Source organism: Prinia subflava, chromosome 7 (assembly GCF_021018805.1).
Source record: "Prinia subflava isolate CZ2003 ecotype Zambia chromosome 7, Cam_Psub_1.2, whole genome shotgun sequence".
Classification (NCBI taxonomy): domain Eukaryota; kingdom Metazoa; phylum Chordata; class Aves; order Passeriformes; family Cisticolidae; genus Prinia; species Prinia subflava.
This window is the reverse complement of record NC_086253.1, coordinates 4,935,073-4,953,624: the sequence shown is the minus strand read 5'-3', so window position 1 is coordinate 4,953,624 and position 18,552 is coordinate 4,935,073. Positions and strand designations below refer to the sequence as shown.

Here is an 18,552-nt window from a genome sequence, read left to right as displayed (position 1 = left end):
AATATGATAAATGTAGTTTTTAGGTTATAGAATAATAGTAAAATAGAAATTATGTTATGTAAAGATGCTTTTGTAATTAGCTCTAGAAATAGAGAAGATAACCAAAGAACTTTTTCACAGTATCCTAGCTTGATAAGAGATAGCAGCAATGACCAAAAAGGCTCTGAGAAAAGATTTATGACATAGCTCCAGCGTCATGAGAAGACCAGATTTATGACTGGAAGGGAGAAGGGGAAGATTGAGATTAAACAGGAGCACCTACGATTTGAAAGGAATGTTTGAATCTGTATGTAATCTATGAATATTCAACACACCAGTGTTTTTAAGGGATGAGTCTTCTATTAAACGGGGTACCCACATGGTGAATCGCATGTGAGGGTACCCAGGCGCCTGTAAAAGAATACTTTTGTTCTTACTGTCTCCTGATTGTCTATTTGTATTTTTTTTTTTATTAAACTTTTAAAATTTTACTAAGTGAACCTCGTTTTTCACAGTGGAGGTCTCTCTGCGGGGCTGTAAGTGAAAGATCACAGTCAGCAGCTCCTCGCAGCCACGGTCCCCGGCGGTGCTGAGGACAGACCCGCGGCGGTGCCGGGTCTCGGTGCCCGCGGAGCCCTCACGGCCCCCGCGCCTACAACGCCCAGAAGGCGCCGCGGAGCCGCTTCCGCCGCCGGGGCGGACCGAGCTCGGGGCCGCCGCCGCCGTCATTGCGGACGGGACGATGTCTCGCTGCAGCCCCGCCGCCGCCCGCCTGCTCGGCCGCTTCCTCCGCCGTGAGTACCGGGACGAGCGCTCCCGGCCCCGCCGCGGGGGCCGCGGGCAGCGCCGGGGCCCGGCCGGGCCGGGCAGGGCGGGGGCCGGGCAAGGTCACGGCGGAGCGCGGCCGGGCGCGCTCGGCCCGCGGGCAGCGGGGCGGGACTCGGGGCGGCCCCGGCGGGCCCCGCGCTGCCCCCGCCGCTGCTCCGGGCGTTCCGAGCGGGGCAGGGGCACGCCGGGCTGCAGCGAGCTCCTTGTGAATGGAATGGGAAGTTTTCCCCTGCAGGGGGGCGGCCGCACGCGTGGGGGCACGGCAGGGCTGCTCTCGGCGTTGTAGCCCCGGAAAGAGTCCGAAGGGCAAGGGTCGAGGGAGCCCGTGGGGCTGGGGCTGGAGGCCTCTGGAGGGCCTTGAACTGCCCTGTGGCTTCAGCACAGCGTGGTGAAGTTCTTTTGATGCCGAGAATAAGGTTACAGGCTTCCCTTTGCGGAGAACACGACCAGTACTTCAGCCCCAAACATTTAGTATGTGTTGTTCTGAACATCACAATGAAAAATAAACTGCTTTTCTCTCTCCTGCCTTTTTTTTTTTCTTTTTTTTTCTTTCCAGTGTGCTTTTTTTTTTTTTTTTCCTTTTTTGGCTTCATCCTCTTGAACAGGAGACTTGTAGTGATAGAACAAGGGTAGTGGCTTCGAAGTGAAAGAGAGTAAGTTTAGATTGGATATTAGGAAGAAATTCTTTGCAGTGAGGAAATTGGAACAGGTTTCCCAGAGAAGCTGTGGCTGCCCCGTCCCTGAACATATTTAAGGCCAGGTTGATGGGGCTTGGAGCAATCTGGTCTAGTGGAAGGTGTCCCTGCATATGTCAGGGTTGGAGTGAGATGGTCTTTGGCAAGGGGTTGGAATGAGATGGTCTTTGGCAAGGGATTGGAGTGAGATGGCCTTTGGCAAGGGGTTGGCATGAGATGGTCTTTAATTAAGGTCCCTTCCAACCCAAACCATTCTGCCAGATCAGTGCGGGTATGCCCAGGCACAGGAGCAGTTACTAGAAATCTAAACAGGGAGATTTGTGCATTAATGTGGTTCTTGTAGCTGAAAATGAATGAACAAACTCGAACCTGCCTCATTTGACTGCACACAAGGTGTTTTTGTCTCGGTGGGATGGTGATTTAGAGGTCAGGTAACCTGATCTCAGAGCCACAGGCTGGTCTGAGTAGTTCCTGTGGCACACCTACTGTCGAGGTGTGTATCCATTTCTACCCCTTGTTCTCCACAAGCAGGATTAGAAAACCATTTATGCTGTTAATTTCTGCCACTTCAGCCTTTTGCATTAGCTCCCCTGGGCCCGATAAGAATTGGTTCTGATAGAGGGGAGCAGATGGGAATGTAGCACCTTCCAATTCAGTTTAATTTATACTCCCAGCAAAGCTACTCTTGGGTGCACTTTTGTGTTTTAAAACCCCACATTGTTCCCTTTACAAATAGCAGTAAGAGATTCAGGGAATAGTTATTAAAATTATTTTGAGGGGTAGAAGGGAGGAAGAAATCTTAAGTGGCTCAAGAAGTGTCTTTTTGCAGCTGTTTATGAAGTCTTTTACAGAAACTCCTGCAAGGTGAAGTAGTCCATTGGAAATCTTTGGTTTGATACTCTTTAAAGACTGCTGAAACCTTAAGTTTGGGCTTTGTACATACATTTTCACTAACAATTAACATCTGCTTTGCTTAGTGATTGGAAATCATGAATGTCCAGTGTGTTCTGTTGCACAAGAGATGGAAACCTTGTTTTTGTTGGTGTACTGCTTTGGGAAACATGCAGGGTGTGTATCCCTAAGGTTGAGATCAGGAGGTTGTGGAAATGGAGTATGAAATCTGTCAATGAATGGTGAGTGCTGCTCAAAGGTCAGCCCAGAGCACTGCTGGTGTATGGACAGAATCAGGAGAGACCTGTGCTTGTCCATGTACCCTTGAAGAGTTTTTGTGGGCATCTGAACTGGCTGGAGGGTCAGGATTAGGGGTTCCATGTCCTGCCTGTGTTAGAAGGCTTTGGAGAGCTCTTAGATTAAAAGATTACAGTCATTATGTGAGTAACCCTGGCAAAGGATTGCTGCAGAAATAACAATCCAAAGTGGAAAATTCTGTAATTGTTTTCATGTCAACAGTGTAGAGGGAGGAAAGCTCTCTAACTTCTACTTGCTCACATTCTTGGTGGAAGATACCTGGGGAAAAGCAGTTTGGCTTACAAGAAACAGAGGATTTGTACTGAGGAGAGACTTTGATTAGGAAAGAGACATGTGTTGAAAGAACTGAAATATTTCTAAATGTCCTTTCCCACTAGTCCTAGATCTGTTTTAATGTGATGGGTACAGTGTAGGCATTGCATCTGCCCTTTGCAGCCTGATTAATTTACTTAATTCCTCAATTCCTATTTCATGGTCACAGATCTGGGTTTCCATAATTAACAGGAATTTGGCAAGGGAAGGGTGAGAGAAGAGAACCTGGGGACTGATAAACAGGAATCCTTGGAGTGCATAATCCTCTTAAACAATGGAATAAGGTATTTTGAACAATCCCTTAATAGCATGAAGACTTCTTTGTCATCAAGGAGCATCTTCTGCTAATGTAACTGATAGCTTCAGGGGTGAGTTCTGGGGATGAGTTTGTGCTCCTCTGCCCTGTCAGGAGCTCCTCAGAACTGTTCCTGTTGTGTCTTCCTCAGGCCTTGCATTTGTTGACAGAAAGGAGATGGTCATAAAAATGTAAATTAAACCTGTAGAAAATATTAAAAGGAATTCTGAGGAGCAAGCTGAAGGCCCATAACTGATGGGAAATAAAGAGGAGGGGTTGGGATGTGTGTGTGGAAAAAAGCAGTTTAAGTAGCACTCCTCATACCTCAGTCCTTCCCTGAGCTTCCCTTGCATTGGCCTCAATGCAAGGGAAGCTCCTGCACTTACATCGGAGCTCCTGTGATTTCTAAGGCTTTCTTCTTTCCTTACCTAGGTTATAGAACAGAAAAGAAATATCTTCCATCAGCTTGAAGTTCTGTGGCTATGTCAAGGAGCAGTAGAAGAATTTCAGTCTTCTGGCAATGTACTGTCAGCTGAGGTCATTGTGGAGAGGGATCTGCTGTTTCACCTTGCTTTTATTCTGGGCTTGTTTTATGAGCAGCCTCAGACGCTACCTCAGCTTCCAAATTTCATTATTTTTTTTGGTTTGGGGTAAATATGGGTAAGAAGGAGACACTTTGATTGGATTTCTCTCCATAGGAAATCTTACAAGTAGCCCTGAAAATAGTGAGTTTTGAGTTTTGAGCTTTGTATCGTTTGGATGAAGAAGAGATTCAGCCTTTAGCATCTGTGCTGTCACCTGGTTTGCACAACCCAAATAGGGAAGGGCTTGGACCTAGATGACTTCTACAGGTCCCTTCCAACCCAAACCATTCTATGATTCCATGAAATGTAGCTTGAGTTGCATTGTTTTAAATGAGATTTGTGCCTCAGAGGTGCTGCTGCTCAAGGAGGGCCTGAAAGCTCAGTGTAAATGGAATTTAAATTCCCTGTGTGCTATAACATACCTTATAAATGTACCTTGTAACCTATTTTCTTTTTGCCATGTAAGTTCCTGTTTGGACCCCATGATAAATAATAGGGTATTTTTCTAGAAAGGCTTGTTAATTGTAATACACAAGTGAGTTTTAAGTCCTGCTTGAGCCTAGGGATTGTGAGTTTTTTCCTAAGAGGTAAATGAGGTGGATTTTCCAGTTATTTGTACTGCAGTGAGTTCTGCTCCTGGCTGGGGCCTTGTTGCCTGGAAGTGCCAGGGTAACCAGCAGCAGTGTGTGGTGTTGGAGTAACTCTGTCCCTTAGTTTCTAATAAGGTTTCTTGACTGTAAAACAGCTGGTGTTCCAAAATAGGCTTATGCCCCATTGCTAAATTTAGATATTGCTTTTCAATTCTCCCCTGAGACAGCAGGGGTTGGGGTACTTGAGCAGTTTTCTAACTGCTTGGTTTTCCTGTACAATGGATCAAAGTAGGCTCTTGCCACAGTACATCTCACTTTTTAGCTATGTAGAAGTTAAAGTACTGAAAAGCCAAAACAAATTCATCTTGGTATTTGTATAACTTTATTTTTAAACCACAAACTGAACAGGGCAGAAATGAACTGTGTTCCTGGGAAAGATTGTCCAGTCTCTTATTTTATTTTTAATACACTTTCCTAAAGGTCTGTTACAGGCCTTTAGGACATGTTAATATCCAATCTTAGAACTCTGACTTGACAAAATATAACATTTCCCCTTTGCTTTTGGGAAGAGTTGGATTTGATAAGACTTGTCCTTATGCTCTAGGACTTCATCTGGAGCCTTCACCTTTGTAACTTGGCCTGTAATTTAGATGTGAGCATTAAAATAGCATCACAAATGGGTTTGGCCTTGCTGGTTCACAGCTCAAGAGCATTTTGGTTTTAATTTTTTTTTCTTCCAGTCTTCGTGAAGCAGCATGCATTTACACCTAAGCACCCAGATTTGTTTTTGTAGTGGAATCAATTGTCTGGATGGGTTTAGAAGTTGTGAAGCAGGTCCTGGGTGGAAGTTGAGACTTGGCTTCTATTTCTGACTCATACCTGCTGTGAACTTGGGCATGCCATTTCCCCTTTCCACCTGTTTCCTTCTCATTTGTATCTGTCTTAACTATTGGAATTGCCAGCTGCTTGCACCCAGGACTTGCTGTTTGTGCCACGTGGAGCAGAACCTCATCCTGCCCCATGGCCCTGCTGCTCCCACTCTGCTGATAACTGGGGCAAACCTTGCTGCTGCAGGCAGGGCCAGGAGCAGAAGTACTTTAAAGTCACTTTAAAACCCTCCCAAACTCAGACTCATCCAGCCCAGAGGCCACAAGGTGGGTTTTAGTTTTTTTTTTTTTTTTTCCCAGAAATCGCTTCAAAAATATTTTGCTCTGCAGGTATTTGCCCATGCTAAGCTGCCTGTCTCTGGAGACAGCAAATGGCTCAAATCTATAGCCAGGATTTTGAACCAGCCGTTTTTTCTCTGAAGGAAGGCCATACAATAATGTAAGAAGCACATATGGTTTTCAAGGCTAAATCCATACAAAGCTTAAATTTTAAGCTGCCTTTTAGGTATCAGTACCTAGGGTTTTTTTTGTTAGTTTAGAAATGCTCAAAAGCTTTTTTGTCCTTGAAAAACATATTTATACAGTCTTCTGAAAATGGAGAATTGACAAACTTAAGCTTTCAAAAACATTTTTGTGCAATGTTATAAATGTCTGAAAGTAGATCTGTAATGAACAGTTGAACTGAGAGTGTAGAATTGCTGTGAGGTGTAGAGAAATGTGACTATTTGTCAGTTTGTCAACAGCAGAGAGACTGTGGAGCCTCCCTCACTGGAGATAGTCAGGAACCATCTGGACACAATCCTGTGCAATGTGTTGTAGGGTGACCCTGCTTGGGCAGGGAGATTGGACTAGCTGACCCACTGCAATCCCTTCCAACCTTACCCATTCTGTGATTTTTATTTTTTTCTAAGTACTGGAATTGCTCAGTGACAGATGTGTGGCTAGCAAGCATCCCTGTCTTACTTTGCAGGTGGATTTGTCAGTGGTTGGGCACAGACTCTGTAAAACTTAGATCTGAATCAGTTTATGTTGCCTATTTGTTCTTTCCCCTTGCAGGCCCATTTTCAAGCAGTCATTCCCATTCTCCTGGAAGGCTGGGGTGTTCTCCCCAAGGCCTCGCTGGTGGTAAGGAGTGTAACAGCTCCTTCCCAAGGGGGATCATCTTCTGCTGTCCTCAGGGTTGTGTTTCACCCCAGCACATCTCGTGACCATGAGGGATCGCCTGAGTGGCTGGGCTCAGGTGATTCCCTGCTCTCCTGACCAGCATTCCAGCTGTTCTGTTCCTGGGTTTATTTTGCCTCTCCCTTGCTGGAAGCAGGCTCTTCTTCACCAGATGTGCCTTTGAGTTGATTGAGGTGCAGGGCTTTGCAGCCCTGCCTAGGCAGACCGAGTCTTCAGCTGAGGACAAAGATCATCCTGTGCTGTCCTCTGTAGCAGTGGCTTCTCTCTCCCCTCCACAGCTAGCCTGGTAGCCTTGCTCATTAAATCTCAGCCTTAGACATATTTTAATAAAACCATGGAATCACAAAATGGTTTGGGTGGGAAGGTGACCTTAAAGATCATCTTGTTCCACCCCCTGCCATGGGTAGGGACATCTTCCACTAGACCAGGTTGCTCCAAGCCCCGTCCAGCCTGGCCTGGAGCACTCCAGGGATGGGGCAGCCACAGCTCTGGACAACCTGTGCCAGGACCTCATCACCCTCACAGTGCAGTTTTTTTTCCCCCCTAATACCCAGTTTAAATGTGCTCTCTTTCACTTTGAAGCCATTCCCCCTTGTTCTGTCATTACATTACATGCCCTTGTCAATAGTCTTGCTCCATCTCTCCTGTAAGTTTCCTTCAGGTACCCCAAAGGCTTCTCTTTTCTAGGCTGAGCAATCCCAATTCTTTCAGCCTTTCCTCATAGCATCCTCATAGCTCCATCCCTCTCATCGACTTCCTGCCCTCCTCTGGACTCACTTCAGCAGCTCCAGCTCCTTCCTGTGCTGGGCCCCAGAGCTGGGGGCAGCTCTGCAGGTGGGGTCTCACCTGAGCAGGGCAGAGGGGCAGGATCCCCTCCCTTGACCTGCTCACCCTGCTTTGGATGCAGCCCAGGATACAACTGGCTTTTTTATGGCATTTCCTAAGGATTACACATGGATTTTGTCTGTTCTTGCTTTGTATTTCCTGGCATAACGAGTTCTGTTACAGTATTTATTGTGCTTTAGGTTAAAACCATGCAGGTCACTTTTGCCACTTTCCTTACAAGTTTTCTGCATCCCAATCTGTACCTTTCTGTACAGAGTTTGACTTTGTGTCCAAGTGAAGCTGAGGATTTGCTGCAGCTCCTTAGAGAACTGCAGAAGTGGCTGGAGTTAAACCCTGGCTTTGCCAGCACTTTCTAAGAACAGAGTAAGGTTTAGCAATAGCACTGAGGTGTGGAGGCTGCTTCTGGCATGGTTTGGTTTTTCTGTTCACTCCTTTGAATACGACTGAACCATAAAAGCAGTGTAGCACTAAATTTTATTTGGCAAGAGAACCATGTAGCTGTGTGATGGAAGTGTGTATACATGGATCCTAAAAGGTTTCTGCATATTTACTAACCCATAGAAATTCTGTTGTTATAATAATTAAATAATGCATCTTAACAAATTCTGCATTATCATAAGATGCTTTTTTACTCCTTTCTCCTTAAAGCTTTTACTCCCTTCCCAAAAAGAAAAAAAATATTCCCTTGTTCAGACATGCCTGAGTATGTATGTGGAACAGTTTGGGGATTGTGATTCAGGATCTGTTACTTTGATTTCAGTTTCACTATTTACTTCCTTAAGTCTTAGCTTCTAAAGTTTTAAAAGAGCTAAAGGGGTAAATTGTAACATATTGGTCTGTATATTGGAGATCCTGTATTGAGACTGTGCCTTCCCAGGTTCACTCTATGTATAAATTATAAATTAAGGTTTTTATGTCAAACAGTTGCAGGGAGTAAGTTGGTTCTGATCCCCTCAAAACTGGTGTTTGAAAAAGTAATATATAGTATATAATATATAGTAATAAACTTAGGTGTGCATCCTGTTTATACCTGAAGCTCTCTCCCTTCTCCTGTCAAGCTTTCTTCTGTGGTAGCATTCTGTGCATTTGCTGTCATCATTCCTTTCCCTTCAGCACAGATGCAGTCATTCCCCTTGGCTCTTTGTTGCCAGCACACACTGTGCTCTTTTTCTACAGTTGTGTTGTTTCCTTCTCTCAGCACCAGAGTGGTGAGAATTAAATTAAAAATCACTCTAGTGGAGTACTGAGAGCTGTGTTTCCTCACGAGCCCGACTGAGTGTCCAGCACTGATGCCATAGCTAGGAATCTGTTGGAAGAAGATCTCTTGCTGTCTGTTTTACTTGGCATCAGGTTTTCCCTGGGCTGAGGGACCCTGGAGCTCCTCAGTGTCTCTTGTCTGCTCTGGACTGTGCTCTGTTCACAGGAGGTGTCACCGTAGCAGTGTTGTAACAGCCTCTGTCTGGATATTGGGATTTTACTTCTGCTTTCTCACTTTGCAGAATACCTGAGAAGATAAAAAGGTGTTTGTTTGCAAATGAAAGCAGTGGTTAAGAAGTTGTGTCTGTCTGTCAGGAGGAATCCTGGTATTGAGTACTCAATATGAAAAAACCTCTCCTAATTTCTAGTAAATTGATTAATTGGCATAATAGGGTGAGCTACAGGTATTCAATGTGTTAGCACTGAATGAGGCTTGAGAGCTGCTTTTGAAAACATGAGCTACTCGTGATTTTTTGACACAAGCATTGATTGATATGCACTTCCTTGGTAGGACATTTTTTGACTCAGAGTCTACCAAAGGTGTGGATTAATGATTTGTGCTCTCTTTTCTCTCCAGTTCAACAGAATGGAGTCCGACACTGCTCCTACACAGCATCCAGAAAGAACCTCTATGTTAACAAAAACACAAAAGTTATCTGTCAGGGGTTTACAGGCAAACAGGTATGTTTATAAATCATTTCCTCTGTCAGCCTTTCAATCACAAAGATAGTTGCTCAGAAAACACAATTATATATGAAATGGATTGTATACTGCCTTTGTGTTGATAGGAAGCTAGACTTCATTCACCATCAGGAAGGTCCCTTCAGCACTGTAGTTTACATTCTTTGGCCCAAATACTTGTGCAGAAGCTTGAAAGTTGGTTTTGAATCATCTCTATTATAGTGCTTTTCATTTTTGTTTTTCATATTCTATTCAGCTGAAAGGGTTTCTTTGTAAAAGGCTATTTGCAAAAAAACCCTGCAAAAACCCACCCATTTTCGAAGTACTTCTTCCACAAATGCATTCCAATATCAATGCCTATGAATTAAATTTCTGTTTTTATTTCAGGATATTTAATAATTTTCTCAGATTCACTCTTTTACACATTTGCAAGCAGAGAAGGCTGCTTTTGTAAAAAAAGCCAGTCATGGATGAGCATGCTAATTTCTTCTATTTCACTGTAGTGTTTGTCATCTGCCAGACTTGATGTGGCAAAGAAACTGTGGCTGCTGTGTCTGCAGATGTGTTAGCAGCACACAACAGAATACCCTTTAGCATGAAACTACAGTGCTCTGATTGGAAAAAAATAAAGAGCATGTTAGCGTATTCCAAATTAATTTAAAATGTGTGGATGCACTCTCCAAAATATCTGATTATGTATATGTGTGTAGTGAAAACTTCCCTTCTTGTTGGAGATTTCAGTGACATAAATTTCCTTCAGAATTATAGATAACATCAAACTTTTTGGTTAACTTTTTTTGGTATTATGTGCCTTCTAACTTTACTTATTTTTTTCTCTCACAGGGCACCTTTCACAGCCAGCAGGCATTGGACTATGGCACCAATCTAGTTGGAGGAATTTCTCCAGGGAAAGGGGGAAAAACTCATCTAGGTCTGCCTGTGTTTAATTCTGTGAAGGAGGTAATTTGCAGCAGTGACTGGAGGGCACAGAGTTTAAAGCTGGAGGGCTCCATATTTCATTGCTCACACTGGAGAAACAAATATTTGAGCTGTGGATGTCACTGGGCAGAGAGTGAAATAGAAGCCTTGTAAAAGAGGGAGCATTCTGGGTGGTCAGGCACAAGTTTGGCTTCCACTGTGCAGTTCACAGTGTCTGGGTACACTTGCTTTATGAGTGCAGCTAGTTTCTGATTGATTCTGCTGTGCATGATGAATATTTAGCAAACTGTTATGTAAGAGTATTTATGATGGTGATCGTGGGGCAGATCCTTTCCGGAGAGTGGTCAGCTCAGTTCCCTGGTTGTGTCCCATCTTCAGGGAATTTAACACTTGCTTAGATTATTGTAGATTAATTGTAGATTAGATTATTGTAGATTAGATATTGTAGATTATAGTAGATTAATACATATCCTTAATTCATGCTTGAGACTGGCTGTATTTTAAATGACTTGTTGTCAAACATCTGACTAAACACACAGTGTGTTTTTTGTCGCGTCCATTGCAGGCCAAAGAACAAACGGGTGCTTCAGCCACTGTCATCTACGTCCCTCCCCCGTTTGCTGCTGCTGCCATCAACGAGGCCATCGATGCAGAGATGCCCCTGGTGGTGTGCATCACCGAGGGCATCCCCCAGCAGGACATGGTGCGGGTCAAACACCGCCTGCTGCGGCAGAGCAAGACCCGCCTGGTGGGCCCCAACTGCCCCGGGGTCATCAATGTGAGTCCCCTCTGCCTTTGGTGCAAGGCTGAGCTGTTACAGTGCTGGTTTGAATGTTCCATCTGACTTCTCCCACTCTTTTCTTAGCCTGGAGAATGTAAAATTGGTATCATGCCTGGTCACATTCACAAGAAAGGAAGAATTGGTGAGTTTTTGAATATTTATGCGTCGTCTAAAACACAGATTTGGTGCCCTTGGATTCTTCCTCGTGAGGCAAGGCATATCCTGCCCTGGAGAAGTTGATAGCACTGTGGGACAGCTTGCCTGTCCTCAGTTTGTATGTGAATTTTAGCATTATCAATCCTCAAGGCCCAAACTGGGAATTCTTCCGTAGCAGGCACAGGGTGCTGATGGTAGAGGCAAAGCAATTGGGAATTCCTGTAGGTAGTGTGATTGGCTTGATAACCTCAGAGGAGAGCCTTGAGAAAACTTCCATTTTTCTTGGGATTAGAGAGCACTGAGCTCTCCAACACTATTCCTTCCAACAGCTGGGCTGCTTGGGATCCTACTGTCTTAGTCATCTCAGTCCTACAGAAAGAGAAAAGACTACAGACAAGTTTAGAGCATAATTTAGGCAACTATGAAACCATCACAAGTGGAAGTGACAGATATACCCAATTTTCAGGCAGTGTGGGAAAGGGCAGGAAGGCAGTGACTTGTTCATAATCAGTGTTGGTCACACCCCCTGTGTGTAATGAATTACCCTGTTACATGCAAGTCTCTTGCCCTGACTTCTGTCAGCTCCTTGTAAACTATAGAAATAACAACTTGATTTGGTTTTTTTTGCAAATAATGCAGTTCAGTAGCTGTAGAGAACATTCTTCTGAAATGTGCATTTGTACTTAGAGCTTCAGAAATATTGTTGTAAACAGCACATGCTGCTGTTGCCTGTCAGTAAGATATTCAGTTTCACCTGAGCACAGCAGTACCCTTTAGGACATTACCATTTTTTTTTGATGGGAAGTGTGTTTATTGTGGGAAAGCCTGTTCAGTGCTGTTGAACTACAGGGACTCAGTGCAGTTTTTCTAGCATGAGGAGTTATCTCTGCTATGTAACCTCTTCTGGCTTGAGAATAGACTGTACCTAGGGAGTGCTGGAAGATGTGTTAACACTCAGGTGTTCCAAGATATGTTCCACCTCCAGCTTTCACAAGTACCCATAAACCTGAAATTGAAAAATCAAATGGCTGCAGTTATGCCCTTTATAAAAACCACTGAGACATTGCTCTGTGACTGTAAAAGGCAACATCAACCAATGTTGCCCTGAGCTCCCTTCTGAATCAAAGTTCTGTTTGGATTTTCTAAGTATACACAAGAAATGTGTTGCAGTCACAAGCTATTAGAATCTGAATGCAAGGCACATCAAGTGTAAAAGAATATTTAAAATCTTGAATCCAGTAGCTCTGCCATTGCTGGAAATGTTTTCAATGGTGATACAGGAATCAAGGAATAAAAATGTAGATTTGCCACCCTCCCAGTTTCATCTAACGTGTGACCTTTGGTGATGTGCTCTCCAGCTTTCTGTTACTGTGAGGCATCCAATAATCATCTGAATAAACTGTGATGCAAGGTACAAAAATAGCCACAGTCTTTGAACTTTCATCTGTAGCTTCTCTGAGGCAATCTGATCTTAGTGGTAAACAGGGAGGCCTTTTCAAACACAGCAAGGAAAAAACCCTGTGCTAGAACATATCTGAGCTGGCCAGCAGTATAAAATTGTTGATAAAATTCAGGTTCTTAGTCTAGTGTGTATTTTCTTCTCTGTTCATGCAATGTATGTGCTATATTCCTTGTTACATGACTTGAAGTAGATGAAAGATGGTGTCTGTTTTTCCTGAAAACTTTTCCTTTTGTAGTGTTAACAGAAGTCTTGACTTGAAAAAAATGAACAAAAAGCCATGCAAATATTTTCCCCTTCTCTAAGCTCTGTGCTACCTTCCATCCTGAATTTAAAACTGGGGTTGTGCTCTCTTGTGATATTGTAATGTAAATGCCAGATGAGTTCTGTACAGCAGCAACAAATGCCTTAATAGTGATAATTTGCATTTGTGCAGCATTTTTCTGTTCTTGGAAGATCTCTTGTGTGCCTGGCCATACTGGGGATGTGATTGATACAGAATTCTTTGGTTAACTGTTGATCTTCAACTCTGTTTCAAGTCCAGTGCATCAGCTACTCACATACAAGATAAGAAGTATGTTCTTTTATTTGCTTTTCAGTTTTCTTTCCTGGTAAGGCTTTAGTGTGCCAGAAATATTATCGACTTTCTGGGCAGCTTTAGTCCATTGACAGTTAAGTGTCAAAAGGTGAAAATAAAGAAAGTACAGGAGGAATCTTAGAGAGTGTTTTGGCAAGGACAGCTGGAAAACCTGGATTCTCACGTTGTTTATTGAGGTGTTTTTTGTTAGTATAAGAACAGGTGCCTCTAGTTATGTGCTGTGTTAATGGTAAGTTTATCTTCTTTTCTCTCCTCAAGGTATTGTGTCCAGATCTGGAACCCTGACGTACGAAGCTGTTCATCAAACCACACAAGTTGGGTTGGGGCAGTCTTTTTGCATTGGTAGGTTCCCTCAGAATCAGCCTGTTGGACCTAGACTAATCTGCTTTTTCTTCACAAGCGTAAATCCAAAAGAATTCCTTCTTGCAAGTGTAGAATTTGCTGAGTGGCAGTTATGTGGAGAAGTGGGATCCCTATGTGCTGTGAAGAGCACAGCCCTTCTCTGTTATAATTTCCACATCAAGTTAATAAAAGCCTTAAAACCAGCTTTGAACAGAGAGCTGCCAGCAAATATGACGTCAGTTTGGAAACAGACTGTCCCAAGAAGTTTAGTGTTATAAAGGATTAGGGCATTCTTAGGCATTTAGTTGGGTGTGTAAAGCAAATTCAGTTTTCTTACACCAAAATTGTGGAGCTGGCATCTTGGTCCTGCTGTGTCCATAACATTTTGTTCATGGTTTGAAAGGTGAACATTCAGATATCAAAGCTTTCTGTAAATTGTGGGGGAGGTATTTGGAGCAGGAATTTGACACACTGACTTGGGTAGGGCCTTCAGAGCTGCCTGTTTTATGAGCCTTTGGGAATATTCCTCATGCTGAAATTTAGTTTTAAATTTCTGTTGTAAGTGCAATATCTTTATCTTGAGTTACTCTTTTTTGTGGTTTTAATTTTTTTTTTTTTTTCAGGTATTGGAGGTGATCCCTTCAATGGAACTAATTTTATTGACTGCCTTGATGTCTTCCTGAAGGATCCTCATACTGAGGGGATCATACTGATTGGGGAGATTGGGGGAAATGCTGAAGAAGATGCAGCAGCATTTTTGAAAGAAAATAATGCTGTAAGTCTTAAAACACCTTGCTTCCAGAGACTTCCATACTTAGCCACCTTCTTTTGCCACATCAAGGAAATTCAGTTCAGTCCCTCCCTTCTATTTACAAAAATCCCAAACAGTCATGTTTCCTCTAAAGAAAAAGAGTTGAGATTTAAGAGTGTTGTCGAGATTAAATCTAATGGTTGGACTTGGTGCTTTTAGAGATCTTGCCAACCATATTCTGTGGTTCTGTGAACTGGAGAGCAGAACTGTCAACTTGAGAATTTTATTCCTGTAACAATATTTAGTGATTTTTTTGTAGTATATGTACATCTGTAAAAAGATTTAAAGTTTCTGTTAGCTTCTGGTTTATGATGATTATCAGGAGAGACAAAGCATTCCACGCACTTCTTTGTGCTGCGTGAGCTGTTTAACAACTTTGCCCGGCGAGTTGATATTTAAATAAAAAATACCAAATGAACAATTTACCACCTGGAGCTGCTTTCCCTCTCCCTCTCCTGTATGTGACACCTTTCTCTCCTCCCAGGGCCCCAACGCCAAGCCAGTGGTGTCCTTCATAGCCGGCCTGACGGCTCCTCCGGGCCGGCGCATGGGCCACGCTGGAGCCATCATTGCTGGGGGCAAGGGGGGAGCCAAGGAGAAGATTGCAGCTCTCCAGAGTGCAGGGGTGGTGGTCAGCATGTCCCCTGCTCAGCTGGGCAGCACCATCTACAAGGTTGGTTCCTCAGGCTCCTCCAGAGCAAGGAGACCCTTCTGAGGGAATATGAGCCATCTCTCACCCAAATACTCTGAACTTGCTTAAACATAAGAACTCTGTTGGCTGGACAAGCTGAAATTACTACATAAAAGATATGTGCACACAGTTTTATTTAATACTGTTTGATAGGAAAGTAAATGTAGCAAAATAGAGAAGAGATTACATTCTGCTTTCAAGCGGAGCTACTTGTTGAAATTGTTTTCTGGATGCAAAGAGCCTGAATTAATGTAAAATATGAGAACATTATTTCTAAGTAGGGTATTTGAGGAAGGAGAGCCTTGGCATATAATTCAGAGTTATGGCTGAATATATGCAGCTGAAAAACTGAGGTGTGGAATGGGATTATTTGCATTTTACTTAATTCATACCCAAAAAAGGGATTGCTTCACAGCTGGAGGAGATACATAATTCAGCTCTGTTAGGTATTTTTTGTTTCCTGTGGTGACTGTATAGTACAGCATCTCCACAGGCTGCTGTGGGATTCTTCCCTTCTTCTGCTGTGCTTTTTCTTTATTGAAATGAAAATCTTGATTTTGTTGCTTCCCTGGCTTGAATCCTTTACTGTAAGGATTCTACTGCAGTTCTGGTGCAGAATTGGTGTTTTTCAAGCCCTTTATTCTGTGTCTGGGAGCAAATGCTTCCTTGACAGCATTGCAGTCTGGCAGTGACTACTGCCTGGCTTTCCAGAGCTGGCTTCTTAATGATAGGTGGGAGAATGCTCAGTTTCCTTTCCCCCTGACTTGCACACTTTATGCTTTTTATATTTTATTTTTTAATACCAATTTTTAATTCTTAACATCAGATTTCCTAAGATACATACGAAGTAATTTGAAATAGAAGAATAATAGACGCATTTTCTGTTTTCCTTGCTGATAACATCTGTGTGCTCTTTGCAGGAGTTTGAGAAAAGGAAATTGCTGTAAAGAGAAGAGACTTTGGAATACTTTCTCCGAAACACCAGTGCAGCACCCGGCCTCTGCTTTCCTTTTGTCTGCTAATCTTCAGTTGCCCCAATGACCTGACCTTGGTCAATGAATTTGACTGGGAAGCCATAAACCTCCTGGCTAAACCTGTTTCAGTGTCTCCTTGTTTCAGACGTTGTCACCCTGTTGTAAATCACAGCAAATTAATAAATCTAATACTCAATCTGATCCTTCTTTTGAATTCCTGAAGCAGAGCCGCTTCTTCGGTTATCATAAACAAAATCTTTTGTAACTTAAGCACTGCCCCTTTTTAAGGTAAAGTTGCTTGTAGAGCTGCTTTTAAGGATCAAGGCACTGACTTTATGCACATACCACACTTGGCTTTATTTTTAAGAAGTCCAGTCCTTCTCACTCGTTGCTGGCCAGTACCTTTGAACAATAGGCCAAAGTTTCCGTCCGTAAAACCAAAGCTGCTGGATCTGAAAGGATTGGTGTTGATCCACGTAGCTGGATATGCCTGAGGTCCAGACTTTCTCTTCAAGGCTGATTAGCCATGCACAGTGCAGTCCTCTACTGGCAAGGAATTCTGTTTGTTGTGTATAGAGATGGAATTGTTATTGATAAAAGTTAATATAATTTCACATGCAAAATATATATTCGTAATTGTCTGTATCTATGAAGATGATTTGGTCTTTAGCTGACGTTACCCTAATTTCCACTTTATCTTAACTGGCATTGCACTGCTTGTGTTCTGAAATCCAAATAATAATGGGACATAGTGGAGGAGAATTATTATCCTCCAGAAAAGAACATAAGGAAACCACTTGTTAACCACTCCCACCACTGTAATGGAAACCCCTTTTTTTTACTGTGGATATAGCCCAAGTATTGTGCCTATAAATGTTGCAAGTTTCATCAGGATGGACTGAAACCCCAGATTGCTTTATATAGAGGACTGAAAGTTCATGTAACCTGGCACTTGTTTAAAGCTAACCTTGTATTCCATAAAAGGTGCTGTTACGAAAACTTGTGTTGTTATTTATTTAAAACTGTTCTTAGTTTTCCTACTCAAATAAATCCCTGTGGACTTTCTTTTCCTGAAGCAAGCAGGTGTGTCAATACTGACATTTGCAGCTCCTAGAGCTAAGCCCTGATGAAGTGCATAAGGGACAAGTTGTATTTCTGCATTCTAAAGGTGTATTCATACACTTGATGCATGGTCTGGCATCAGCCAGGTGATCCAGGCCTTGGGACACAGAGACCAGGTGCTGCACTGTTCACCTGGGCATAACTTACTGGAATGAGCCTGTCACTGGGCAGCTGAAAGCAGCATTGGGCAGTAAATCATTTGATAAAGCCTGTGACAACAAATAAGGGATTTTGGTTTTTTTCTTTTTAATCAGATCTGCTCAGTTCGCTGGTGGTGCCTTTTTTAATCTGGAGCAAAAAGACCGACAGGTGCCCTCTGGAGAAGCAGCAGTGCTAAATTGTCTCAGTCTGTGCAAGAGTGCAATTGCTCTGCAATGAGTGTCAGGGAATTGCAGCCAGTCCTCTTATGAACCTGATGATGAGAGTAACTCGTGGTGGTGCTGTGCTGTGCCCTTTGGGATGGGCAGTGCTCCGTGATGGACTGCCTCAATCTCATCCCTCTAACAGCTGCTCTTCAGGACAGCTGAGGAGGAGGGAGTTCCCTGCTGGGGATTGCTCCTTGGAACCTCTTTGAGAGGCACCAGCTATTTTAGAGGACAGCTATAAACTCCCAATGATTGCTGCACCCTGGGAAAGTGTTACCTTCTATCTTGAGATCTGAGGATGGGATTAGGTTCTCAGGTTTGCAGCAGTGTCCAGTGCTGTGCCTCAGCAGCTGCCTGGATCTGCTCCAGCCTGGGCAGCAGTTTGTGCTAACCTGGAACCGATGTCACCTCAGGATAGGGCAGGACCTTGACCTTGTCTGAGGGAAAAGCTTGATCTGCACAGTTTTTTTCTTGCTGCCTAAAAACGAGTGCTTGACAAATATCAGCTAATTAATGACAGCATGTCTTTGGAAAGCATGCACATCTGTTTGATACCATATGTTCTTGTGGGTAAATATTTTGAGTAATCTGATCTGGAAAATTGTTTATTTTTTTTTAAAGGCAAAACTTAAATTAGTGCTGAGCCTTAAAGCTCAAGCGAAGCTTAAACAAAGCATAAAGCTGTTCCTACTCTATAACCCAGTAGTTAACTTAAATAACTATAATCTGGTATAACCTGGGGAGGTTTTATGTGTTAGAGAAGTGCTGTCCATGTTGGTGTTCCCATAACATTTTGTGAAATAGTGCTTTTTGTGTTTCTTGATCTACAGTTGACAATGGTGTCAATCCATAAATCGCTTTCACTTTGGAGAGATGAATTCTGGAGGTTCATTTTGGTCAAGGAAATTTATTGCCACGCTGATTTTCTTCAACAAAGATAGAAGGATGTAGATCCCCTTGCGTTTTTTT

The 18,552-nt window shown here is 43.1% G+C and overlaps 1 protein-coding gene across 1 annotated transcript; it reads left to right on the top strand.

Annotated features, from left to right (window-relative positions):
• Nucleotides 1–625: 625 nt before the first annotated feature.
• On the top strand, nt 626–17,095 carry SUCLG1 (succinate-CoA ligase GDP/ADP-forming subunit alpha). Its single transcript, XM_063401391.1, has 9 exons — nt 626–773; nt 9,242–9,345; nt 10,189–10,305; nt 10,850–11,062; nt 11,150–11,207; nt 13,537–13,620; nt 14,244–14,395; nt 14,916–15,104; nt 16,043–17,095. The coding sequence occupies exons 1-9, from the start codon at nt 722–724 to the stop codon at nt 16,067–16,069; spliced, it is 996 nt and encodes a 331-aa protein (XP_063257461.1). The 5' UTR covers nt 626–721; the 3' UTR covers nt 16,070–17,095.
• Nucleotides 17,096–18,552: the final 1,457 nt, after the last annotated feature.